Source organism: Brassica napus, chromosome C8 (assembly GCF_020379485.1).
Source record: "Brassica napus cultivar Da-Ae chromosome C8, Da-Ae, whole genome shotgun sequence".
NCBI classification, from domain to species: Eukaryota; Viridiplantae; Streptophyta; class Magnoliopsida; order Brassicales; family Brassicaceae; genus Brassica; species Brassica napus.
In genome coordinates this window covers 46,484,827-46,508,440 of record NC_063451.1, presented here as the reverse complement: position 1 = coordinate 46,508,440, position 23,614 = coordinate 46,484,827, and the positions used below count along the sequence as shown (strand labels likewise).

Genomic DNA, 23,614 nt, shown 5'->3' with positions numbered 1-23,614 from the left:
AAAATATCAACCAATGCCATTTATGAAACAAAATTTACATACACGTATAAATTGGATATGTAATCATAAATTTTTTATTAGGTTCAAACATAATACTCAAAATCTTAATTAACTCTTTAACATTATGAACAACTTCAAAGGAAAGATAAGCGTCAAGTTCAATACATCAGTTAGAACTACACCTTCTATCTACGGCTGAGAAGATAATAATCAAGGAAACACAGCTAAAAACAACTTCGCGACATCATCTGTGTTGTTTTTTATTCTAAACTCAGTTTTGATATTTTAAAAAATGCAAGAAAAAATATATGCAATATTCAAACAACAAAAAAAAACACAGCATATCTACTCTATCTACCCTCATATACTATGCCCTACACAATACATAGCTTGTATACATAAAAATTCTGCATTATTTTATTTTCACACCATAAAATTTATTGTGAAATTTAAAAAACAATTATCCGCGCTACGCGCGGAAAAACGATTTAGTTTCCATAAAAGTTCATAAACTCGTAATATAGAAGACCCTACTTTTTTCAGAAACCCTATTTTTTGCCATACAACGAAATAAAACACATCGTATAATATTCCAAATGGTCACTGGTCACTGGTCATGTTTTTATATTTAACAGCGCCATGAACTGACCTAATATAGTAAACAAATTAAAAGCGAATATTTAATATGTGTAGTATTATAAGCTGTTTTCAATATGTTTTCCACGAAGCTTCCCTTTCGATGTTAAGTTGACCCATACAACCCATATTACTTCCCATACAACTGCCCATATACTATAATCACTCGCCTGAAAGACAAATTCTAGATGTATTATTTATTTCTTTGGTGTTACCCAAATAAAAAGTGAAAATAAAATAATAATAATAACATAAGTAAAACACTTGCTATTTTTTATTTCCCTCCCTTCACTGTCTCCTTTCTATATATATACACACATGCATACATATACTCATGTAACACCCACCAACAACAGGCTCTCTCTGAAAAATACATTTCTGACTTCTCCTTTGTTTCACAACTCAAAGTTAATTCTTAAACAGAAAAAAAAAACAAATAATGGAAGTGAGTAGCGTAGACGAGAGTACGACGAGTACATGTTCTATCTACGAAACTCCGGCGATAACTCCGGCCAAGACTTCGGTGAATTTGCACAGGATGGGAAGCGGATCTAGCGTGGTGCTAGATGCTGAGAACGGAGCTGAGGCGGAGTCGAGGAAGCTTCCGTCGTCCAAGTACAAAGGCGTCGTCCCTCAGCCGAACGGGCGGTGGGGAGCTCAGATTTACGAGAAGCACCAGCGCGTGTGGCTCGGGACTTTCAACGAGGAGGACGAGGCGGCGCGTTCTTACGACGTGGCGGTTCACCGGTTCCGAGGCCGAGACGCCGTCACGAACTTCAAAGACGCGAGGCTCGACGACGGAGAGGTCGAGTTTTTGAGTTCGCATTCGAAATCTGGGATCGTTGATATGCTGAGGAAGCATACGTATAGCGAGGAGCTAGAGCAGAGCAAACGGCGACGCAACGGTAATGGAAACGCGGTTAGGTCGACGACGCAAAACGACGGCGTTTCGACGACGGAGTTTAGATCGGCGGTGTCTTTGTTTGAGAAAGCTGTTACGCCTAGCGACGTTGGGAAGCTAAACCGTCTAGTGATACCGAAACACCACGCGGAGAAATATTTTCCGTTGCCGCCGTCGAGTAACGTTTCCGTTAAGGGAGTGTTGTTGAACTTCGAGGACGTGGCGGGGAAAGTGTGGAGGTTCCGTTACTCGTATTGGAACAGTAGTCAAAGCTATGTTCTGACAAAAGGTTGGAGCCGGTTCGTTAAGGAGAAGAATCTGCGTGCTGGTGATGTGGTTAGTTTCAGCAGATCCGATGGTCAGGATCAACAGCTATACATTGGGTGGAAGTCTAGATCCGGATCGGATGTGGAAACGGGTCGGGTTTTGAGACTGTTCGGAGTCAACGTTTCACCGGCGGGTTCAAGAAACGACGTGGTAGGGAACAAGAGAGTGGTGAACGATACTGAGATGTTATCGTTGGTGTGTAGTAAGAAGCGACGCATCTTTCACGCCTTGTAACCACTCCTCTTTCTTGAGTTTTAATAACTTTTTTTAATCCCACTTTCCATTTCTTTTTTCAGTTGCATCAGTTTCTTCTTAGTACTAAAGGTTCATGAGTTGATTTATTGTAATGATGAACTGTATATCTTATTTATAGGATCAAATATGTCTAAAGAAGATTTACTAGTGTGATTATGTTTTTACCAGATCGCACTTTCTTCTTTAATTCATTATGTATCCATTAGCTAACTTCCTATGGTATTTGGCGATATGATCATATGAAGGATACTCTCAGTAATGCAAAACTAATGTTCTGACAAAGAGTCGTGTAGTAAATAAGAAAGTATTGTCCTTTTGATACATATGTATAGATATATGCCAGGATTTGAAGCGTTGTTAGAACATGTTTGCAACAACAACAAAATTGTAACTGCAACATAATACAGTTGTGCAGATTCTACAGAAATATAATCATATGAATATCGTTCTCCGATCCACATAACAAAAGAAATATGTTATTCAAAAGCAAATGTTTATAGCCAACTTCGAAAGAAAGTGAATGGTTAAAACAATTAACATTTGAATTGTTTGAATAATGATGCTTAGAGAGTTGGAAGTTTTTCTTTTGGTTAATGGTATGGGTTAAAGTTATAGAGTATTATGATAATCTAGATTACACATTTTCTGTGTATACATTAATTATATAATGCAGGTATACGTAGGGGAATATATTGACCATATCGTGGTCCTATGAAATTTTCGTCAATATGCATTTATCTCCGTACACTTTGGTGGACTATAACATTATTCAATTATAACATAAAATTGTATAACATTTAATTAATACCCACATAATTCTATATATTTAGTTTTTCTAAGAAAGATCTACGTATACATATGATCAAGTTGGATTCAAATAGTAAAACACCAGCAGCATTAGTGAAAAATACTAGTGTGTGCAAATTCTACAGACATATAATCATATGAATATCGTACTCCGATCCACATAACAAAAGAAATATGTTATTCAAAAGCCAATGCTTATAGCCAACTCGGAAAGAAAGTGAGTGGTTAAAAAATTGACATTTCAGTTGTTTGAATAATGTTGCTTACAATATGGTTTACTGGTTTAGTATGGGTTGGAAGTCTAATTTTTGGGTTAATGGTATGGGTAATAGTTATAGAATATTATGATAATCTAGATTACAATTTTTCTCTGTATAAATTTTAGTTATATAATGAGGTAGTAGCTACGTAGAGGAATATATTGGCCATATCTTGGTTTTATGATTTTTTCGTCAATATGCATTTTCTCCGTCCAATTTGGTGGACTATACAATTATTCAACTATATATGCATGAAATTGTATAAAAAGAAATAATGATTACCCACAGAATTCTACATATAGTTTTCCAAGACACATCCACATATTTCAAGTTGGATTCGAATAGTAACGAATCAGCATCATTGGTGAAAAAAGCTAGACTATAATATTAAACCTAATCAACAACATGATAACCTATATAATATCATCCTCATTGTTTGGTTTCATTACTCACAAATAAATACATAATATGTTTTTTTTTTGTATGAATCACGAATCAGATGATAGAAGAATATATGTTTGCCATCGATGTTTTGGTAGTTATTGAATAGTTTGTTCTCGGTAGGTATATAAAAAAATCAACTAGATTTTGATCCGTGAGCCTGAATTTTTTTTTTAAAATACGATGCTATTTGTTTTTGTATGTCACTATTTAGAGTTAGACAAAAAACTCGAATTCGAAGAACCGAACTATCCCAATCCGAATAGGTAGTACCAAATTCGAACCGAAATTGATTAAATATCTGAAACATTCAAAATTTTGGTATTTGAAGAACTGAAATCTAATCCGATCCGAACCAAAGTATTTTGGATATCCAAAATAGATTTATATACTTATATATATCAATTATTTTAGATTTAATATATATAAAAACATCCAGAATATATATGATACTTTTAAGTTTGTTTAAATACTTGAAATATATACAAATAATCAAACGTAAATATCTAAAATAGTTAAAATATATTCAAAACTCCAAAAATACTTAAATAATTATTAATTATCTATCCAAATATTTAAACCAAACCAATTTATATGTTAAGTTAGGTACTCTCACATATGTTATTCAAATTTATATGTAATATATAGATTTTCTAAAAAAATTAAAGTATATAATAAATTTTAATTTTTTTTTAAATAATTTAAATTGGTTATTCAAATCCAAACCGAATCCTCAAAGATCTGAACCAAACACGAAATCCCAAACAGATCCGAAAACGAACCCGAACGCCCACCCTAATCACTATTATATATCCTATACGTGTCATCAAAGGTTACAAAAATATGTGTTATCATACAATTAATCATATTTTATATGTACCATCAAATAAGTAATTTTATAATTAATAGTATTTTATACGTGCAATCATATAAATAATCACATATATTATATTTTTAAATTTCAATGTGAAATATAAAAACCATAATTTAAGTTGGTGTTTGAAATTGAGCTTTGTATTGTATTTTTCTTATATATATTGAAAACATTTTTATAATGGTTATTGAAAAATATGTTAGTAAAAATCAATTTTTGATAATATGTATATTTTTGAATGAAGTTTTGATATAAATTAATTTTAAATTATTATTTTGATTTGAATATGTATATTATCAAGTAACATAAAATCATTACTTTTTATTATAATGTAATGGACTTCTAATTTTTTTAACTGCATAAACCTATTACTTTTTTTTCCTAACTTACTGCTATACATGTATTTATTTTACTGCTAATCATGTTTTCAAATAGTAAAAGTAATTATACTTTAATAAAATAGATACTTGGATGTAGATACCTACAATAACTGATTCCAGCAGAAAAACTGTATCGTAATGCAGGTAGTAGTGATCACTTTGATCATATCCGTATCTTTCTTATCAAATGTTGATTCCTCATGATTCAAATTTATCACAAATGTTTCACAATGATAAAGTTCATATTTAGATATTTCATTTCTTTCTTTAATACACAGTGTCATGATGTATAAACTCCATGCAAAGCTATGTTTTCAAAGTAAAACCCATTGGGCCTAAGTACCATATTGGATACATCAAAAAGCCCATGGGCTCAGTCCAATAGTTAGTCATCTCGAAATAAATATCAAACGATTAGATATTTTTTTTATCCAAGAAGAAGCTTCGTCTCCAAATTTGATTTTCCTTCGGTTGGGGGTTTAGCAGTGAAGTAGCGAAAATGGCGTCTATTTCCTATCCACTTTCTCCTCTGCTCACCTCTCTTCTTCTTTCACCGGCGACTACGTAGCATCGTCGAGGTGCTTCATCGGAGCTCCCGTCGCTTCCTCCTCTTCTCTATCGCTGCTCTACGGTTCGTCACGTACTTAGACTCTGTTTATTCTCTGTTATAGCTATCTGATTGGATTAGGCGATTAAGTTGTTACAATTCGAATATTTGATAATTGAAGAGTTTACTTTCCTTAGGCAAGAAGAACTCATATCCTCTTAGAAAGTTCCATGTCTCTGCCAAGAAAGTATCTGGATTGGAAGAAGCCATTAGAATCAAAAGGTTTGATAATATTAAAACATTCAAATGTTAAATTCATAATCTGGTTTGATAATACTAATTAACATTTTTTTTACTAGGATGAGAGAAGCTGAAGCTAGTTCAAAGGTTAAGAGAAACCCACCGTTAAGACGAGGGAGAGTCTCACCTCGTCTTCTCGTCCCTGACCACATACCAAGGCCTCCTTACGCTGAGTCCGGCGTGTTACCTGATATCTAACCTGACTTCCAGATTCCTTCCCCTGATGGCCTGCTTGCGAGCTAGCTGCTCGGGTTCTAAACTCTGCAGGGACTTTGGTTAAAGTAAGTAAGGCTCTCCTTTGTTGTTTCCGCGTTATCAATGTATGTGTTGTGAAGTAGTTGTTGTTGTTATGTGTAGCCATCTGTTACGACTAATGAAATAGACAAAGCTGTGCATGATATGATTGTTGAAGCTGGTGCTTATCCTTCACCTCTTGGGTATGGTGGTTTTCCTAAGAGTGTGTGTACTTCGGTTAACGAGTGTATGTGTCATGGGATACCGGATTCTCGTCAGCTACAGGTTTGGATCTTGCTTTATAAGCCGAAGAGTTTGTTAATGAACTCCCGCTAACTTTTACTTGTTACTATTGTAGAGTGGGGATATAATTACATCGATGTCACGGTTTACTTGGATGTAAGTCACTAATCTGTAGGGACTTTTGTATGCTTAAAGATGGAATCGTAGTAACACCTGTTTTGGGGGATTTGAAACTGGAACAGGGTTACCATGGAGATACATCAAGAACTTTCTTCTGTGGAGAGGTCGATGAAGGTTTTAAACGACTTGTGAAGGTAGTTTTCTTGTTCTTTTTCCACTGTGGTTGTGTCTCTGCAAGTCCACAGTAGTGGATTCTGTCTAGTAATGCTAATTGTTGCTTTGGTTTTGTTCTGTTGTAAGGTTACGGAGGAATGTTTGGAGAAAGGTATAGCGGTTTGTAAAGATGGAGCAAACTTCAAGAAAATTGGCAAGAGAATCAGGTAATTATCAACCCATTCTTGATGCAGTATATAGTCTTGCAGAGAAGGGTATTGATTTTGATGGTTTCAACATTTCAAACAGTGAGCATGCAGAGAAGTACGGCTACAACGTTGTGGAGCGATTTGTTGGGCATGGTGTTGGACCAGTGTTTCACTCTGAACCTTTGATTTATCATTACCGTAAATAACACCTTTCTTAGCTTTGCTTGTTCAGGAAAACGCTTCAGCTTTGTTCTTTGTTAAGTGTTGTTGTTAGTAACTCGACTTTGGGGGATAATCTTTCTATTCAATTTGCAGGAAATGATGAGCCAGGGCATATGGTTGAGGGACAAACTTTCACAATCGGTTTGTTGCTCTTCCATGTCATGGTTTTTCATTTGCTTACAATGATTACTACTGTATAGTAATAACAAGTTGATGATGGATACAATTTGCGTTTGCAGAACCGATTCTGACAACTGGACAACTCTAACAGCTGATGGTGGTGTAGCCGCACAGTTTGAACATACAATTCTGATAACTAGAACTGGTTCAGAGATTCTTACCATATGCTGAAACTATTCACTTTTGATTAATTCTTTCACCGTTTCCCTCTTTGTCAAAGATTTCGTCAGGCTCTTCATCGACCATGGAATCAATAGAATATACCTTTCATATGGTTTATGATTAAGGCTGTGCGTGTGTTGTCGTTGAACTTTCTCTCTGTTTATTGGATCCCTTGATGGGTCTGTATGATTGTGAATTAATTTAATGGGCATAATGTTGTAAATCGAATGTGAGTAGCTGGTTATAGCGCATGAGCTCCACCCTCCGATATTTTCGTAGATTTTCTTTGATGCAAAATATCCATATGGGCATATAATAAGACACCGTTCTATATTTGGAAAGTTTGACTTGTCAGGCGCGTGGCCAAATACTTTTGGCTTTTAGGGTTTATTTCTTTTTCAGAAATCTAAATTATTAATATCTGATATAACACCAATCTATTCAGAGGAAAATCAGTTTTGTATAACATAAAGAATCAATTCGCAACATTGCGAGGACTTTTGCTAGACGAGAATCCCTTTAGTTTCTCTTTTTGTCTTTGTTTGGAATTCTGAAGCTTTATATATAACAAATGATATGTATATATTGTTTACTTGCTGTTTATATATGGACTGATTCCAAGTCACAAAACTTAACAATACACTTAAAACTTTTATGAGGGTCATAAGGTCCAACGATCGATATCTATCAGTTTACAATTTCCAAAACGACATTTAGTACTCTGTCCCTTTCATGTCCGATTTTCACTCGAAATTGTGTTTATAAAAAAAAAATAATGTTTATATTTGAATCGATGTATATATTATATACATAGATTAGTACTTTGACAGTTAACTAGTTTACGTAGATTAGTTTGATACAACACTTGTGTTTGAAAATATAATCACTTACAATTGCTTGGATATAAAATATTTAGATAGAAAAGTGAGAGAGTGACAGAGAAATTTAAGTAACCAAAGAGTCGAGAAATTTCTCTCTCCAAGTGTAACATGGAGAAACTAGTTTTGTTTCAGAGAAAAATGCACAAGTTAAAAAGTTGGGTAATACTCCCTCCCTTTGTTCCTGAAAGTAAGATTTTCTAGAGTATGTACGCTTATTAAGAATTTAATAAATATTTATAATTTAATTTATTTTTTACTTTATTATGCACTTTCCAATAACTTTCCACCAATGAAATTTAATCAATTCAAATATTCTCAATTAATGTTCCTCAAAAGTATAAAAAAATACTTTAACAATATAAAAAATCTATCTTTGTGGAACAAGAAAAAAATCTAAAACATCTTACTTTCGGAAACGGAGGTAGTAACAAACTCTTCCAAATTATTTTACTTCATTTATTTGTAAACCATATAAGGTCGGTTGTATCAGACACGACCATATTGACAAAGTCAATCAAGTTTATTCTATTTCAAAGATCTATTAAACCATATAAGGTCGGTTATATCAATCACGACTGCTATTAACAAGTCTCCCAAATTATTAATACTTCAAACTTCCACGACAGCTATTAACAAGTCTCCCAAGTTATTCACTTATTCCACTTCAAACTTCCATTATTGTTGTTATTTGTATACCATATCCGTCAGCAGCAACCTGTCCTGCAAAATTCAAGTTAATCGTTCAAACATAAATGGTATAACAGAAGCAGTAGAGAAAGGAATAATAGAAACAGTTATGAACTCACACTAACATCAGACAACAAATCAGCATAACTAAACAGGACTACCAATTAACAAACGGACAGAGATGAACATAATATAATTTTTACTAGATATACAGTAGTGAATGGCACATTGGAGGACTACTAATTAACACGAGAGAGAACTGTATCAACTAACGCCTCCATCTGAGGAGTATAACAAGAGCAGTACTGAAACAGTGGAGAATATGAAACCAACAGGAAACAAGACAGACAGGTAAATAACCAACACGAGAGAACAGAACCGCTAAAGAAATATATAAAGAGATGAACACAAACAGGAAATTAGATGACAGAAGCAATTCTGCAGAGTGAGCAAACAGTATTAGCTCACAGCTCCATCTCTGGCTCCATCTCTACATACATTTCGACGAAGTCGGCATAAACGTAGTGATAACCTTGATCTCCCACTGATGTTCCAGCTGTCTCTTGGAACTGATAGTAGACTTTATTATTTTCATCACAACCATATCCCGTGAAAAGGACAATATGCCCATGTAGTTCGTCTTTCTTCAACTCTGCTTTGCTTGGACAATAAATTTCCTGCTCCAAAACAAACATTAGTCAAACGGCAATATATTTAATAATAAACACAAGTGAAAACTGATTACCTTTCCTTTAAGTTTAGCATAGCTTGGATAGATAGGTATTCTTGCAGCGGCGCATCCTACCTCAATCTGATGAACAAGACTTCCATGAAAACGATGGAAACGATCTACATCATCTTCAAACTCCTTGTCACACAAGGAGCGCACTCTAACTTTGCTAGGACGGTACACAGTGACTTTCTCCTGAAAATATAAATAAGTTATAAATCGAGTCTGAAAAGTGAAAAAGATAAAAATGAGAAATGGTTTGACTCACATCAGCATCCAATCTTGTAACTTGAAGGGTCTCAGATAGTGGACAGTGTTTCTCCAAGACTGTGCCATGATCCAACAAAACCTTTGGTAGATCATAAATGTCCATGATCCCACCCTGACCCTTTTTTTTCCATAAATGTTTTGGGTGTGTTGTTGATGAAATATTGAACAGAGAGATGCTCATCCTTATCCATACGGTTGTTTTTCTTTAGGAGAAACTCAAACTGCCTTATGAAGGCAATTGCCCAACAGATGTCTTTACCCTGGGTCATGATATCACGGAGCAAACATGGAACCACCAGTCTCCACGAGAATAGCATCTCTTTGCTCAACATTCCTACGGGCAAAAAGAGGAAACAGCCATTTAATTCGAATTTGGTATATCAATCAAAGAATATAAAATGAAACAGTGATCTCTAGTCAACTATCGATCTATTCACAGGATATGTTAAATCTGATACCCAAAACAGAGAAATACTTTTATATAGAAGTTATAAGGTTCTTCAGCACAAAGAGAAACACAAGAACTAATTAACAGATCAAAATATGGATTGGATCAAACAATGGAGATAGAAAAATACCTTAAGCAGAATTTCAGAAGCTATGTTTGATCTGCAGAATAAGAGAAACAAAAGATCAGATGAAAACATATATATTTGTTAAATGGACAAAATGTAACAGAGATTACCTAAGAGGAGTCGGGTTTTTTTGATTTGTGGTTTGGAAAAGCTAGTCTTCCTGTATTTATAGGATGAGCCATGCTTGCATTTGTTAGATGGGCGCATGTTTGATCTGCAGAATAAGAGAAACACAAAAAGATCAGATGAAAAGCGGATACATTTGTTAGATGGCACATGTACTACCTAATACATGAGAGGAGTAAGATGAATTTGTTAGATACGCACATGTAGTAGAGAATACCTAAGAGAAGCCAGCTTTTTTTTTGCTTGGACAGCTAATTTTCTGTATTTGTATCCAATCTTCAATGGGCTCAAAGATCTGATAACCTGGGCCAGAGATCTATATAAGGTCCATGGGCCAATTATCCAACCACCTTTGAGAGATCTAGATCTGTTGCAACCGTTGAAGATCCGCAGGTTCATCTGTAACCGGAAAAGGCCTCGAACGAGAAGAACTGGAAACGGCAACGGTAGAGAGTAACCGGTAACGGCGACGGTAGAGAGAAACCGGTAACGGCGACGGTATACAATCACCGGAGACGGCGGCGGAAGATAACCACCGGATGATAGTGGATCAGTCTCGAAATCCAACAGCCAAAAAACCGCCTCCATATCAAGAAAAAGTCCTTCGGACCAAACTACAAAAGAAGAAATAATAAAAAGAGAGTTCTTTCTATATTATCTTTTTACACAAAAAAAAAAAAAACAGAAGGAGAGGAGAAGTCTGAATGAAAATGAAAATATGAAGTATAAAACAAGGGGTGAGCGGTGCCCTGTATTAACAAACACCCCGGATTTCACGCGCCTCTCAAATGTCTTCTTTACCAAAACGTATCTTTTATTTATTTATTTTACATTTAAAAATTAGGTCAACATCATCTTTGCTTATAAATTCCGCGATTTTACGCATTGCCAAAAACGTCTATGTTTTTTTTTTTTGGGTGCACAGCCGTCTGTACGTTTTCTATTTACTATGATAACATTTACTTTTCGTGCAAGGTAAATTTAAAATAGAATTATTTATTTATATAATTTTAAAATCATTATATTTTATCATGGAAAAAATTTAAACCTTGGTCACAATAGTTTATGAAAATTTTTTAACAGTTTTAGTAATTTATACTCGTTTTGAATAATTCAAAATACGATATATACAAAAAAAAATCTAAATTTTTATTATATAACTAATCTAATTGTGTTATTTATTTTAAAAATAAATAATTAAACAAAAATGATAGAAAATATATAGATTGTTAGCAAATTTTTATTATTTAAAAATAAATAATTAACGTCTATGTTTTTCTTCGGTGCACAAACGTCTCTACTTTTTATATTTACTATGATAAGATCTGCTTTTCGCACAAGGTAAATTTATATAAAAAATATTGTATGGAAAAATAAAGTTTATATTCTTGATCGAATTAATATTTTTGACCCTTAAAACATTTTTTATTTTTTTTGTTAATTATATAATTTGTTTATTGATGAATTTATCTCATTTTTAAAAATATTTTAGGTCAAAAAATCAGCTATTGCATAAGAACCTAATGTTTAAACCTAATAATCTCAAGCCTACTATTTGATTACAACGAAACTATGCCAGCACAATTTTATATCATGATTTAGCAATTTAAAAGTTAATTATGGTTCTGAAAAGTTTAAGTTCACGTGTCAATCAAACCTATCTTCGATATTTTATTTTATTTTTGTATCGCATTTTCATTTTGGTTATTGCTCGATATTAATATTAATTTTTGGATTTATTCTCATCTCGTTATTTTGTTTTGGCCTGAAATTTAGAAAATGCAAAAAGATACATACTTAAGTTAAAATATGTGCCTTGTGCAGAATGAATATTTTATATTTATTACTTATTTTATGTTTTTCTGTGTATTATGAAATAATAAAGTAATAATTGTATATTAAATAACTAAGAAATCAGTTACTATTATTTAATAAATTAGCGTAAACATATAAATCAAGCAACTGCTCTTGTTAATTCACAATTATTTTAGGCTAATCAATCAAAACAATCAATTTTATGTATCCTATATGATATATAATTAATTTAAATGATATTAACATAAATATATAGTATACTTTTAATATGAATATTTATTAAATGAAGTTTCTACTCACATGATTTTATGATTATTTGCATATTTATGTAACAAAATTTTACACCAACGATTTTTTTTGATGTGCAATGTTTAGTAGTTTCAATAATTTTTAATCATTTAGAAAAAAACAATAAAGATTTCAAAATTAAAATATTAACTTTTCAATATACGTTCACCGCATATATCAAAATAAAACTATGTATTTTCACATGATGTATAGTTTAATTTAAAAGATATAAAATATATATAAAATATACACACACATATATATATATATATATATATTAATATAAACACCTATTAAAATAAAATTATTTATTCATATGATTTTACGATCATTGTATCTTACTATAGAAAACAATTTAAACCTTGATCACAAAAGTTTATGTGAGACTTTTAACAGTTTTAGTAATTTATACTCATTTTGAACAATTCAAAATACAACATATACAAAAAATCTAAATTTTTATTATATGATTAATGTAATTTTGTAATTTATTTTAATAATAAATAATTAAACAAAAATGATAGAAAGTATATAGATCGTTAGCAAATCTTTATTATTTAAAATCATTGATTTCTATATATATTTTAATCACATTATGTTATTTTGTATGTTTTATTTAAGTAAAGAATATATAATAATTTCAATTTGAGAAATGAATGGTCCATAATGGATATAATATATAATATAACATTCAATATCAATTTAATTTTGCATTAACAAATTTTTTTAATTGATTCTCAAGCCGCTGCGTAAAGAAAATTAGCATTTCGATTATGTGACAACTCGAGAAATTACTTTTATAATTAATATAAACTATAGATTATAATTTTTTAAATATTTATCTATTAATATATAGGGGATTAATTCCGTAGATATTTTGATAAAAATGTATGGTGCATAAAGCTTGTGAAATATCACATCTTTCTTGCCCGCCTGAAATTTATCATTGAAAATATTGTATTTTTTATGTTTCAATTTAAATGTTGTTCTATGTTTTCACACAAAATTAAAAATTCATTAAATTTATTATTTTACCCTTAACTAATGCAATGATTTCGTTGTTATCTTAATTAACGAGCTGGTAAAATGAGGATAAAATTGAAAAAACTAATAAATAAATGCATTGAAAATATAAAATGATACTTAAAATAAAACAAAATTTAAACTCTAAAACTGCACTAATACTAGGGATGGTAATCAAGGACCTGGACCGCGGGCCTGGCCCGTAAAGGCTTGCTGGAGGGCCGGATTGGACCTCCATTTGGTAAATCCGTAAAATTGCCTGCCTCGCGGGACGGGTTTAAAGCGGGACGGGTCGAAAGCGGGACGGATCGAAAGTGGGATGGGCTTAACCCGCGCGATTTTGAAGACCCGCAATCCTAAGTCCCCATTTCTAATTTCGCCTAAAATATTGAGAGAGAGAGAGAGAGAGAGAGAGAGAGAGAGAGAGAGAGAGAGAGAGAGCCTTCGATCTGCACCGGTGGAGCTTTTTCAAGTCATCATAAGAAGTTTGAAAACTCACTTTCCACCGAAGAAGAAGATCTAGTTTCCGCCATGGGTTCTTCATAGTTTTGCCTATATTTATTTGTTCACATTATCATACATTTTGAAGTTTTAGGTTTCAATATATCTTTAACTGACTTCTATTATTCTTATTTGCAGAAGATGAAGTTGATGGTGAAGAAAAGAAATTTCCATGTTTTTATCGCTTGTTTGTGATAATGATGAAGAACAAGAAGTGTGATTGGTGTTTTCTTTTTATTTATTTTTTGGATTAGCATCTTTGATTTGGTGTTGGTTTTATTTAATTTTGGATTCAAAAAACAAAAGCATTTGTTATAAACTTATGAGTTATAATAGTTAGATTCAGCAAATAAAGTATTGTTTATTTTTAAAATGTTTGGAGTCTAACAAAAGTAAATAAACTAGTGTTTTGATCCAACTAAAATCTTCAACTAACAAGTGTATTGTCTTATCCAGTACAATCCTCGACTAAACTCACTTACTGATGCGTCATGAAACTGATAAAGCACCATGAATCATGTCTTGAAGCGTTCAAGAACCATATGTCGGTTTGTAATTCTATGTCCTGCAGGCCGATCCGCAAAGACCTACATGTTTTGCGGTACGGGTTTGGTCAACCATTTTGAGGACTGCAGTCAGCGCGGGCCTGACCTGCCGTGACCCGCTCGAAGATGAATCCGCTGTGGTACGGGACAGAACGGAACGGATCAACCTGTTTGACATTCCTAACTAATACGAAGCGGAGGAAATATTATCATATTCTTCTTTTTTTATCTAGTACAACAAAAAGTATTTAATATTTTAATGTGTTTTTTTTTTTCGGCAATATATGCATGTGTCTACAAATTTGGATTATATACTTTTATTTGTTTTTAAATTAGAACAGTACGTATGATATCATAAGACAAATTTTGAATTTACATACTTCAATTGTAATAAAATTTACATACTTCAATTGTAATAAAATTTACGTACTTCAAGTTTATCTTTATCACAAGGGGGACTGTTAACTTGTAGGCAATGAATTTGACTGCAATTCGTTGAGATAAGGAAAACACTTTATTTCCTTGAAAACGTGGAACAAGATCATCTAACATTGAGTTACATCAAAAACTCTCTCCCGACCCTACCGCCGCCTCCTCTTCTTCCTTCATATCTGAGGTCTTCTCCTCCGGCCAGCGCTCCTCGCCGTGCTGTGAGAGGGCCTCCATTAACTCTCCTATCTAGTTTTAGTTTGTTTCTAGTATTTTGAGCCTCGATGGTGGTGGTTAGTGCTGAGCGTTCTTCGACGGCTATGGCGTTTGGGATGGTGCTGGTTCGTTCTAGGTGAGCTCGGCTTCTGCGTCATGGTGTGATCTCAGTGATGGTTAAGCTGACTGTAGATCCGAGAGGTATGAGTCTGTTTCGATGGTGTCGCCTTGGAGCTGATTGGAGGATCTTTGCCGTTAGCTTCTCACGAGTAATAAGGCTTGACGTTGTTCAGTTGGCTTATGTTTGTGGTTCATGGTGGGTGTCTCCCACACGTTTCTGTTCTGAAAATTCAGATCTGTTGGTGTTGTCTCTCTTGCTCAGGTCTCCTATGCTCCCTGTTCTTACATGTGCCTCTCTATGGTGTTGATGGGTTCATGGATGGGCTAGGTTCGGTGCGTTTATTTTTCTCATGGTGTGCTTTGTGCCTTCTCAGACCTTGAGTTGTCTGTCCTCAGTGATGGTGCGTGTGGTGTGTTTTAGGGTTGTGGTTTTTCTTCTTGTGGTTTCCGTTGCAGTGCATATTATGTTTTCTTGCGTTGATGGATCCGGGAATTGGCGTGGGTTGGTCATCTATGGTGCATTCTGTAGCATGTGGCACATAACTCAATAACTCTGAGTTAGCTTTGCTCCAGACTGAAAGTTTTACGGTCGATTTCCGGATCCGAAGGTTGACGGTGTGCTCTTCTTATTGTAGACACAACAAGCTATGCTCTGCAGGGTCAAGTTGTTATTCAAATGGTGAAGATATAAAAACATACAACAACGTTTGGTCTATCCTCAAGCTGTTTATCTTCTTTCACGTTTTAAGAACTATTTTGTTTCGGTTAGGATCTAGTTCTTTCTTTGGAATTTAACCATTTACCATAGCCCCTAGTGGTATGCGTGGATATGTTTAGTTTCTAATCCATTGTGTTACATTATGGTACACGTTATTGTAGACCGATTATTTGGAATAAAATAATTTTTCAGTGTCAAAAAAAAATCTTATATACAACATTTATCAATATATATTTATAAGTATATAATATTAAGATTAAAATATAATATTATAACATAATTTTATTTATGAATATAAATATATCAAATATAATTAGCACTTATATTAAAAATTAATTTATTTTTAAAATACGGATCCTGATCGGAATATCTAGATCTAAAAATCGAGATACTCATATTCAGATTCAGTTTTGGCGGATCTAAGATTTTACTATCCGAATCTGAATTCAGACACCTTTGGTATCATATATTCAGAGTGGATCACATATCAAATCTGATCCTAGATAATACATCTTAGACATAGTTTAAAACATTTTAGAAAGACCATATTTTTTATGTTTTTAACATTTTAGAATGACATCAACTGGTTTTTCATGTTTAGTTACTAAATTTATCTTTTAATGAGATTTTACCATCCGGATTTGGATTCAGACGTTCCATATATCATATTTTCAAAAGGGATCTAAGATCGAGTCCAAATCCTGAATAATAAGTCTCATGTCTAATTTTAAACATTTAGAATTATTTTCTATTTTATGTTTTTAACATTTTAGAACGACCTCAACTTGTTTGTTCATGTTTAGCTACTGAATTTATTTTTTAATGAGATTGTTTTTTTCCTACAACTGTGTGTTAAGTAATCATTTTATTTTGATAAATATAACACTAAAATGCAGCATATTTGAGTTTTAAATATACCTTTTATTATTTTAAATCTAGATATGGTTATTTAAATTTGAAATTTGTATAAAAGATCAAAAAATAATTTTTTATTATATTCGAAATTATATTATTTAAAACAATTTATATATGATTTGAAAAAATATTACTTGTTGGTATATGTTTTGATAGATTAGATTTATGTATACATTTAGTTTGTATGTGTTTAAATGTGATAAAATTATAATAATACATAAATAAAATTTGAAATTGTTTTGATAATTAGTCGCCCCGACAAAAGAGAAACTGTCGTATTAGTTATTATTATGATATATATACATATGATTTATGTATACATTTTTTTGCAAATTTAGGTAATTTGTAGGAATTTGAGGCCATCATTAAAACCAAAATGATCGCCGTTAACTATAATGTCCTAATTTTATTACTTTCTCCGTTTACGTCTGTAGTTGGCTGGTTTTATAAATTTTAAAACGACAGTTTATAATCCAGTGGTAAATTAGTAAATATTTAGAAAATGTCAGGATAAAATCTTTTTTTGTACTTATGTTTTAGTAGTCTAGACTAGATGACAGGTCTACAACTATCACATTCCCCTTCTTCAAAATGTTCATGTTTTAGAACAGGAATATAAGTGAATGGGCCTAGTCTAGGCCTAAAGTAAATTAAAGACACCAAAAACATTCACGGCCCAAAACCAAAACCAGAATACTGATAACTAAGTCGAGTGATTCTCTATAAAGACCTTAGAGCATCTTTATTGGAGGTAACTAAAGGGTTTCTTACCGTGTGGGTCCCGCGCAGGACCCACTTTTTTTTAAGAAACCGGTTACCAAAACTACCAAATAGTAGTCGGTCCTTAAGGGTTTCTTACACTGTTCGCGGGTCCCACTGATACGTGGCGACCTGCGATTGGTTCGTTTTTAATTTTTATTTTTTTAATTCGAAAAAGTAAAAAAAAAAAAAAAAAAAAAAATTAAGAAACCCCAAATGGGGTTTCTGGGATATTGATGCTCTTAGAAGTGGAAGAAAATATATCTTTATTGCCTCTCGGAAACCTAGCGCGGTCGCCATGGACAAATCCACCATAAAAGTAATTCTTCGTTCCGTTCCTGATCGCCTCCTGCTTCTCAGTTAATGGTTTCTTCTTTTTTGTAACGTGTAGGGTCTGGAATCGAAGGGTAGTGATGCAGAGATTCGAGAAAGCCGGTTAGTTTATTTTTGAGATCTCTAATTAATTAGATAGATCATGTGTTCATGTCTCATGGTAATTGCTAACTAATAATATCTTTTGCTATAGTATTAGCAGGATTGTGGTTGAGGGATACGACACCTCCCTTACTAGGGAAGATGTCGAAAAGGCTTTGAGAAACCATTTCGCTTCATGTGGAAACATAATCCATGTTTATGTTCCCATAAACGATGAAAGTGATATTCCCAACAGGTTTGTGGCTTCTTTCTTCAACTCTCGCTTGCTCAAGCTAACTGCTGTTTGCTAAATAATAAACTTGTTTTTTTTTGTCTTGCAGATTTTCCTTCATTTATGTTAATGGAGAAGACGAAGAAAAGGCATTGAGGCTTAATGGAAGTGACATGGGAGGAGGGATTTTACAAATTTATGCTTACTCGTTTCACGAAAACTACCTTGATGATGTCTTGGCTACCATGAAAGAAGGCCCAGGCCATGGGCGACAACGCACGTAAATTTTTCTTTATTTTAGTTAGATTTAAATTTATTTGTATGTGTGTTGTTTTGTCATGTTGATAGATAGTAGTATCTCCTGCAATACTAGGTTGGAAGTTACCGGATATGACCCTTCCCTTTCTATGGATGATGTCGAGAGCGAGATGTGTAAACATTTCTCACCAGCTTCTGCTTTTGCTTACAGAACATGTGGTGGTCTCAAAAGGTTTTGTGGCTTGTATTAATTTTTTAAATAAGTTATCAGTTAATAACTAATTAACGACTCTTTTGATTATTTACAGCACAGCTTTAGTTTATGTCATTGGAGAAGACGCTGTACAGATGGCTCTGGAACTTAGTGGACGTTCTGTGGATGGAATGAACATTGTAGTTACCCAGGTTTTGCCAAGAAAACCGATCAAGTGTGGCTACACTAATCCACGTACGTAAATTTTTATTATTGATTCTATTTTAACAAATTAAAACTCCTTTAATTAAATTTCGTCTGTTTCTTTCTTTCAGTTGGCCTGGCCCGCTTTACTGATGAGCAGAAAGCTGATCCAAACCTATATTTCTTTTATGAGGAAAATCAGAAGAATAAGACTACGGAGTAATAAGCTCTCTCTTCTTGGGGAGGAGAAGACATGCTCTTTTGTGCTCTATTAACTTGTGGTGCAATGCAACATTTTTCTTTATTTTTTTTGTCTGGATGTTAAACGTTATGTTTTTTTTTTTGTGTGTGTGGATGTTTATGATAGACTCAATAATATCATTATGTCAACTTGGTTAGCTAAATTGAAAAGCAAAAAAACTCCCTTTCTCCTCCCTCTTTTTGTGTAAATTAGTTTTGATCGATAGATCGATCTTTTTCAAATTATAGTTTTTGTTAGGCGATTTTACTATTCATGTTTCTTTGTTTTTCTCTGATTCATGTTCTTCCGATTATAGTCGATGGGTTTTACAAAGTGGCTGTCTCTGGTTTTATCTCTCTTTTTTTTCTCTTCTTCCTTGTGTTATTGAAGTCTTCCATATCTGATGGGGATAACTTCGTACCTTTCTAGTACCATCAATTCTTAGTGAGGCGGTAAACTGCTTTCGGTTTCGCCGGAGATGGGAGTGTGTTCCTCTCATCTGGTTGATGAAGATTGGAGAAGAAAGAAGTTGGCAACATTATAGAAGCGACTATAGAGTTGGTGGCGATCTAAACTCTGAAGAATAAAGCTATTCATGGTGAGAAGCTTATTCTTTGTTGTGGTGGAAAAAGCTAGCGGTGGAAAAAGCTCAACGCATGAATGACGCCTGTAGAGACATGTCACCAAATACCTCGTCGGATATAAAGTTTTTTCGTTTCATTTTGACAAGTTTTGATGGATTTCTTAGGTTTTTCTGAAATGGACTCAGCAGAGTCAGAGTCGGTGTTCGTTTCTGTTTCCAATGCGATCAAAATTTCCTTTGGTTTAACATCGGCGAATCATGGTTCCTCTGATTATTTGGTCCCGGAAAGGTGTTTCGGAGTACGAGATCCAGGCTTCAAGTCGATGCGGTGGTGAAGAAGTTCGCTGGAATTTTCTCTGCGTCGGCGATGAAGTCAAAGGAGGTGGAGAGTGGAGAGAAGGTCGGTGGAGTCAAGCTAGGATAAAGCCATGCAGCAACTTCAGTGTTGGGCCTTAATCCTGCTACGTAGTTCATGTGGATTTAGTAAAAAGGGAATTAGCACCAATAACCATTAAAAACTATAATTAAATAAATAACCATGCTAGAATATAATGTATATATTATACATTAATATATTAATTGTTTTTTTAAAGTTTTTGTCGCAAAAATATTTCATCACCAAAATAAATTTTATTAAAGGGTAAAAATGTATTTTTACCAAATGGTTAATTAATTTATGCTTATGTTTTAGAGTTAATGGACGAGATTTTAGTGGTATGGTTTGAATTTTTTTTTAAATATTAAAATTTTCAAATTAAAATAACTATTTTAGTCATTCTCTTTTTTAATAGTTATTTTTGTGACCAAAACTTAAAAAAAAATATTTAAGAGAATTACATTTTTACATTTCATATATCACACATTACAATTTCTTCCGCTTTTTTTTTAATACATTTCATCTTCTTCATCTCTAATTGCTCCACTTCTTGTTTCACTTTAATCACCTCATCTGTAAAATAACCACCACCACTGTTACCTACTATTTCATTCGTCGCCACTATTTTGTCATCATCTTTTTTTTTATTGCCGTCATTGTTTTCTTTTGAGGACCACTGCCACTTGTCATCTCTTTACCTTCTCCCACTTTTTTTTACTTTTCCATCTTATATGATGCTCTTTATTTCTCATCGACTCCGATAATTCAACCATCTTCTCTGCTAGTCATATCTCTTCTTCCGCTTCATGGTTTTTCTTCTTCTGCAATTTGATATCCGTGAATGTAGAATATAAATGTGACTTCACAGTAAAGAATATATAAATAGTAAGCAATTATAAATGTGACTTCACAGCTTTTTTTTTTGTCACAAATTTTATTAATTCAAACTTAAGGCGTTACAACATTTATAACCAGAGGTATTCTCGATGGTGAGATGAACAACAATAACACGGAAACAATAAAACCTAAGATAGAAGTGTTACAAGGAGAGACTAGCTCGAAGTAGAGAGATCTGCGGATAATCTTCACTTGAATCCTTGAAACCACAGCTCGAAAGAGCTTTAGATAGTCTGAAAAGACGTTGAAATACCCTAGTGAAAGGGGTTTGAAGAGGAGTGGAAAACCAACTGAGGCTAGCGCACCCGTCAAACGAAAGAAATCAGCTCTACAACCGTCTATATTGCCTCGGGAGACTATGTGAATCTCAATACATCCGAGTAGCAAAAAGATCGATAAGCGAGATGGTGAGGCAGTTGAAATTCTTTTCTTCTCCGATTCCATTGGTGAATTTAACAGTGACTTCACAGCTATTATATCATTTTTATGAATCAATTGATTTATATTTATTGATCAAGAGTAAGCAATTAAAAGCAACAACATATCAATACTATAGTATTGAATATTGACAATGACCAAGAATGTGTTAAACACTATGAATAAGTAACACGAAAAATATACCACTTGGATAAACAATGTGGTATAGTATATGATATGGTATAAGTTTCAGAACTGGAAAAATGAAAATTCATGCGATAGTGTCACCCAATTTATCTACAACTCGTATGTTCTCTTACGCCTTATGATTAATTAGTATTGTTTACCTCTGAAGAAAATGAACAATTCATTGGTTAGGAAAACGCTTCAGCTTTGTTCTTTGTTAGTGTTGTTGTTAGTAACTCCGCTTTTGTGGCCCATTTTTCTATTCAAATTTGCAGGAAATGATGAGCCTGAGCATATGGTTGAGGGACATACTTTCACAATCGGTTTGTTGCTCTTCCATGTCATGTTTTTTTTCATTTGCTTAATTTGTTTACTATTGTATAATAGTAACAAGTTGTTGATGGATTCAATTTGGCATTGCAGAACCGATTCTAACGATTGGAACGACGGAATGTGTAACATGGCCAGACAACTGGACTACTCTAACAGCTGATGGTGGAGTAGCGGCACAGTTTGAGCATACAATTCTGATTACTAGAACTGGTTTATAGATTCTTACCGTATGTAGCTGAAACTATACACTTTTGATCATTCTTTCCGTTCCCCTCTTTGTCAAAATGCTGACTTCTTCAGGTCCCTTCATGGACCATGAAATCAATAGAATATATATTTCATGGTTTATTAGTATTGTCCTTGACCTTGCTCTCTGTTTACTGATCTCTTCATTGGTCAGTTTAATTTAATGGATCTAAAGTTGGGCTTTAAGATAATGAGCGTTAATATTGAGTCGAAAATCTAACGTGACTAGCTGGTTATAGCGCGTGAGCTCCCCCTTCCTATAATTTAATTTTGTAGACTTTTTGTGTATATGTAATGGCGGATACCATGTAAATGTTCTATGTTTGGAAAGTATGGCTAGTCAGGCGTGGCCTTTCACCAAATGGTTAATATTTTTATATTACACGATCTGAATTTGGTTATAATCAATCAGAGTAATATACTGTCTCCGTTCCCGAAAGTAAGATGTTTTAGATTTTTTTCTTGTTACACAAAGATAGATATTCTATATTAGTAATGTATTTTTTTATACCTTTAAAAAACATTAATTGAAAATATTTGAATCGATTAAATTTCATTGGTGGAAACTTATTGGAAAGTGTATAATAAAGTAAAAAATAAATTAAACTATAAATATTTATTAAATTTTTAATAAGCGTGCATTATCTAGAAAATCTTACTTTCAGGAAAATACACGCCAATCTTTTTCAGAAGAAAATCAGTTTCGTATAACATGAAAAATCAATTTGCAACATGTGAGGACTTTGCTAGACGAGAGAGATGTTCTGTTTTTGTTTTTTTCTTTGTTGTTGTTCTTAAGCCATAAATCCTTCCAATACTTACATTTTTATGAGATCATATGGTCCAACATATCTAACAGTTTACAATTTCCAAAACGACATTTAATACTCCGTACCTTTCAGGACCAAGTTCACTCGAGGTTTGAAACCAACTTCTACTCAATTTTTTTGATTATATTTGAATCGATGTATACATGGCAAGTACACTGACAATTTAACTAGCTTACGTAGATTTTTTGTTACAATAGTTGTATGTTTGAAAATATAATCACTTATAATTGCTTGGATATTAGATAGAAAAATGAGAGAAAGTGATAGAGAAACTGAAGTAACATAAGAGTAGAGAAATTTCTCTCTCCAAGTGTAACATAGACAAATGTGTGTAACGTTAGATGTCACGACATAA

General features: G+C 33.2%; 3 protein-coding genes and 1 pseudogene across 14 annotated transcripts; 3 read left to right on the top strand and 1 right to left on the bottom strand.

The window, feature by feature from the left end:
* Positions 1-719: 719 nt before the first annotated feature.
* On the top strand, positions 720-2,286 carry LOC106415739 (AP2/ERF and B3 domain-containing transcription factor RAV1-like). Its single transcript, XM_013856506.3, has one exon. It carries the CDS (start codon positions 1,076-1,078, stop codon positions 2,096-2,098), a length of 1,023 nt encoding a protein of 340 aa, XP_013711960.2. The 5' UTR covers positions 720-1,075; the 3' UTR covers positions 2,099-2,286.
* Positions 2,287-5,248: 2,962 nt separating this feature from the next.
* On the top strand, positions 5,249-7,375 carry LOC106413605 (annotated as a pseudogene).
* Positions 7,376-8,554: 1,179 nt separating this feature from the next.
* Positions 8,555-11,242, bottom strand: LOC106414942. Of its 12 annotated transcripts, none has more exons than XR_001282957.3 (7): positions 10,738-11,242; positions 10,505-10,608; positions 10,398-10,428; positions 9,818-10,153; positions 9,565-9,744; positions 9,233-9,496; positions 8,555-8,852 (listed from the first exon to the last, which is right to left on the bottom strand). XR_001282957.3 is itself a non-coding variant. In XM_022708289.2 (7 exons), the coding sequence occupies exons 4-7, from the start codon at positions 9,998-10,000 to the stop codon at positions 8,797-8,799; spliced, it is 564 nt and encodes a 187-aa protein (XP_022564010.1). In that variant the 5' UTR covers positions 10,001-10,153; positions 10,398-10,428; positions 10,505-10,608; positions 10,738-11,242; the 3' UTR covers positions 8,555-8,796. The 12 variants fall into 12 exon arrangements, 9 of the variants coding, with proteins under 9 accessions (XP_022564010.1, XP_013710986.1, XP_013710984.1 ...); XR_001282958.3 differs by having other exon boundaries at positions 8,555-8,847; positions 10,738-11,238; XR_007327258.1 differs by having other exon boundaries at positions 10,722-11,233.
* Positions 11,243-18,056: 6,814 nt separating this feature from the next.
* Positions 18,057-21,709, top strand: LOC106413604. Its single transcript, XM_013854351.3, has 7 exons — positions 18,057-18,168; positions 18,241-18,284; positions 18,376-18,519; positions 18,605-18,775; positions 18,869-18,985; positions 19,062-19,201; positions 19,282-21,709. The coding sequence occupies exons 1-7, from the start codon at positions 18,148-18,150 to the stop codon at positions 19,371-19,373; spliced, it is 729 nt and encodes a 242-aa protein (XP_013709805.1). The 5' UTR covers positions 18,057-18,147; the 3' UTR covers positions 19,374-21,709.
* The last annotated feature ends 1,905 nt before the right edge of the window (positions 21,710-23,614 follow it).

Excerpts from the sequence above, each read along its gene's own strand:
- LOC106415739 (XM_013856506.3), top strand. The coding sequence starts at position 1,076 with ATGGAAGTGAGTAGCGTAGACGAGAGTACGACGAGTACATGTTCTATC.
- LOC106414942 (XM_013855530.3), bottom strand. The coding sequence starts at position 10,000 with ATGAGCATCTCTCTGTTCAATATTTCATCAACAACACACCCAAAACAT. Across the intron at positions 9,497-9,564 it reads ATGCTAAACTTAAAGGAAAG|GAAATTTATTGTCCAAGCAA; the intron begins GTAATCAGTTTT and ends GTTTTGGAGCAG. Across the intron at positions 8,848-9,287 it reads ATGGAGCCAGAGATGGAGCT|GTTGCTGCTGACGGATATGG; the intron begins GTGAGCTAATAC and ends TTTGCAGGACAG.
- LOC106413604 (XM_013854351.3), top strand. The coding sequence starts at position 18,148 with ATGGACAAATCCACCATAAAA. Across the intron at positions 18,285-18,375 it reads GCAGAGATTCGAGAAAGCCG|TATTAGCAGGATTGTGGTTG; the intron begins GTTAGTTTATTT and ends CTTTTGCTATAG. Across the intron at positions 18,776-18,868 it reads GGCCATGGGCGACAACGCAC|GTTGGAAGTTACCGGATATG; the intron begins GTAAATTTTTCT and ends CTGCAATACTAG.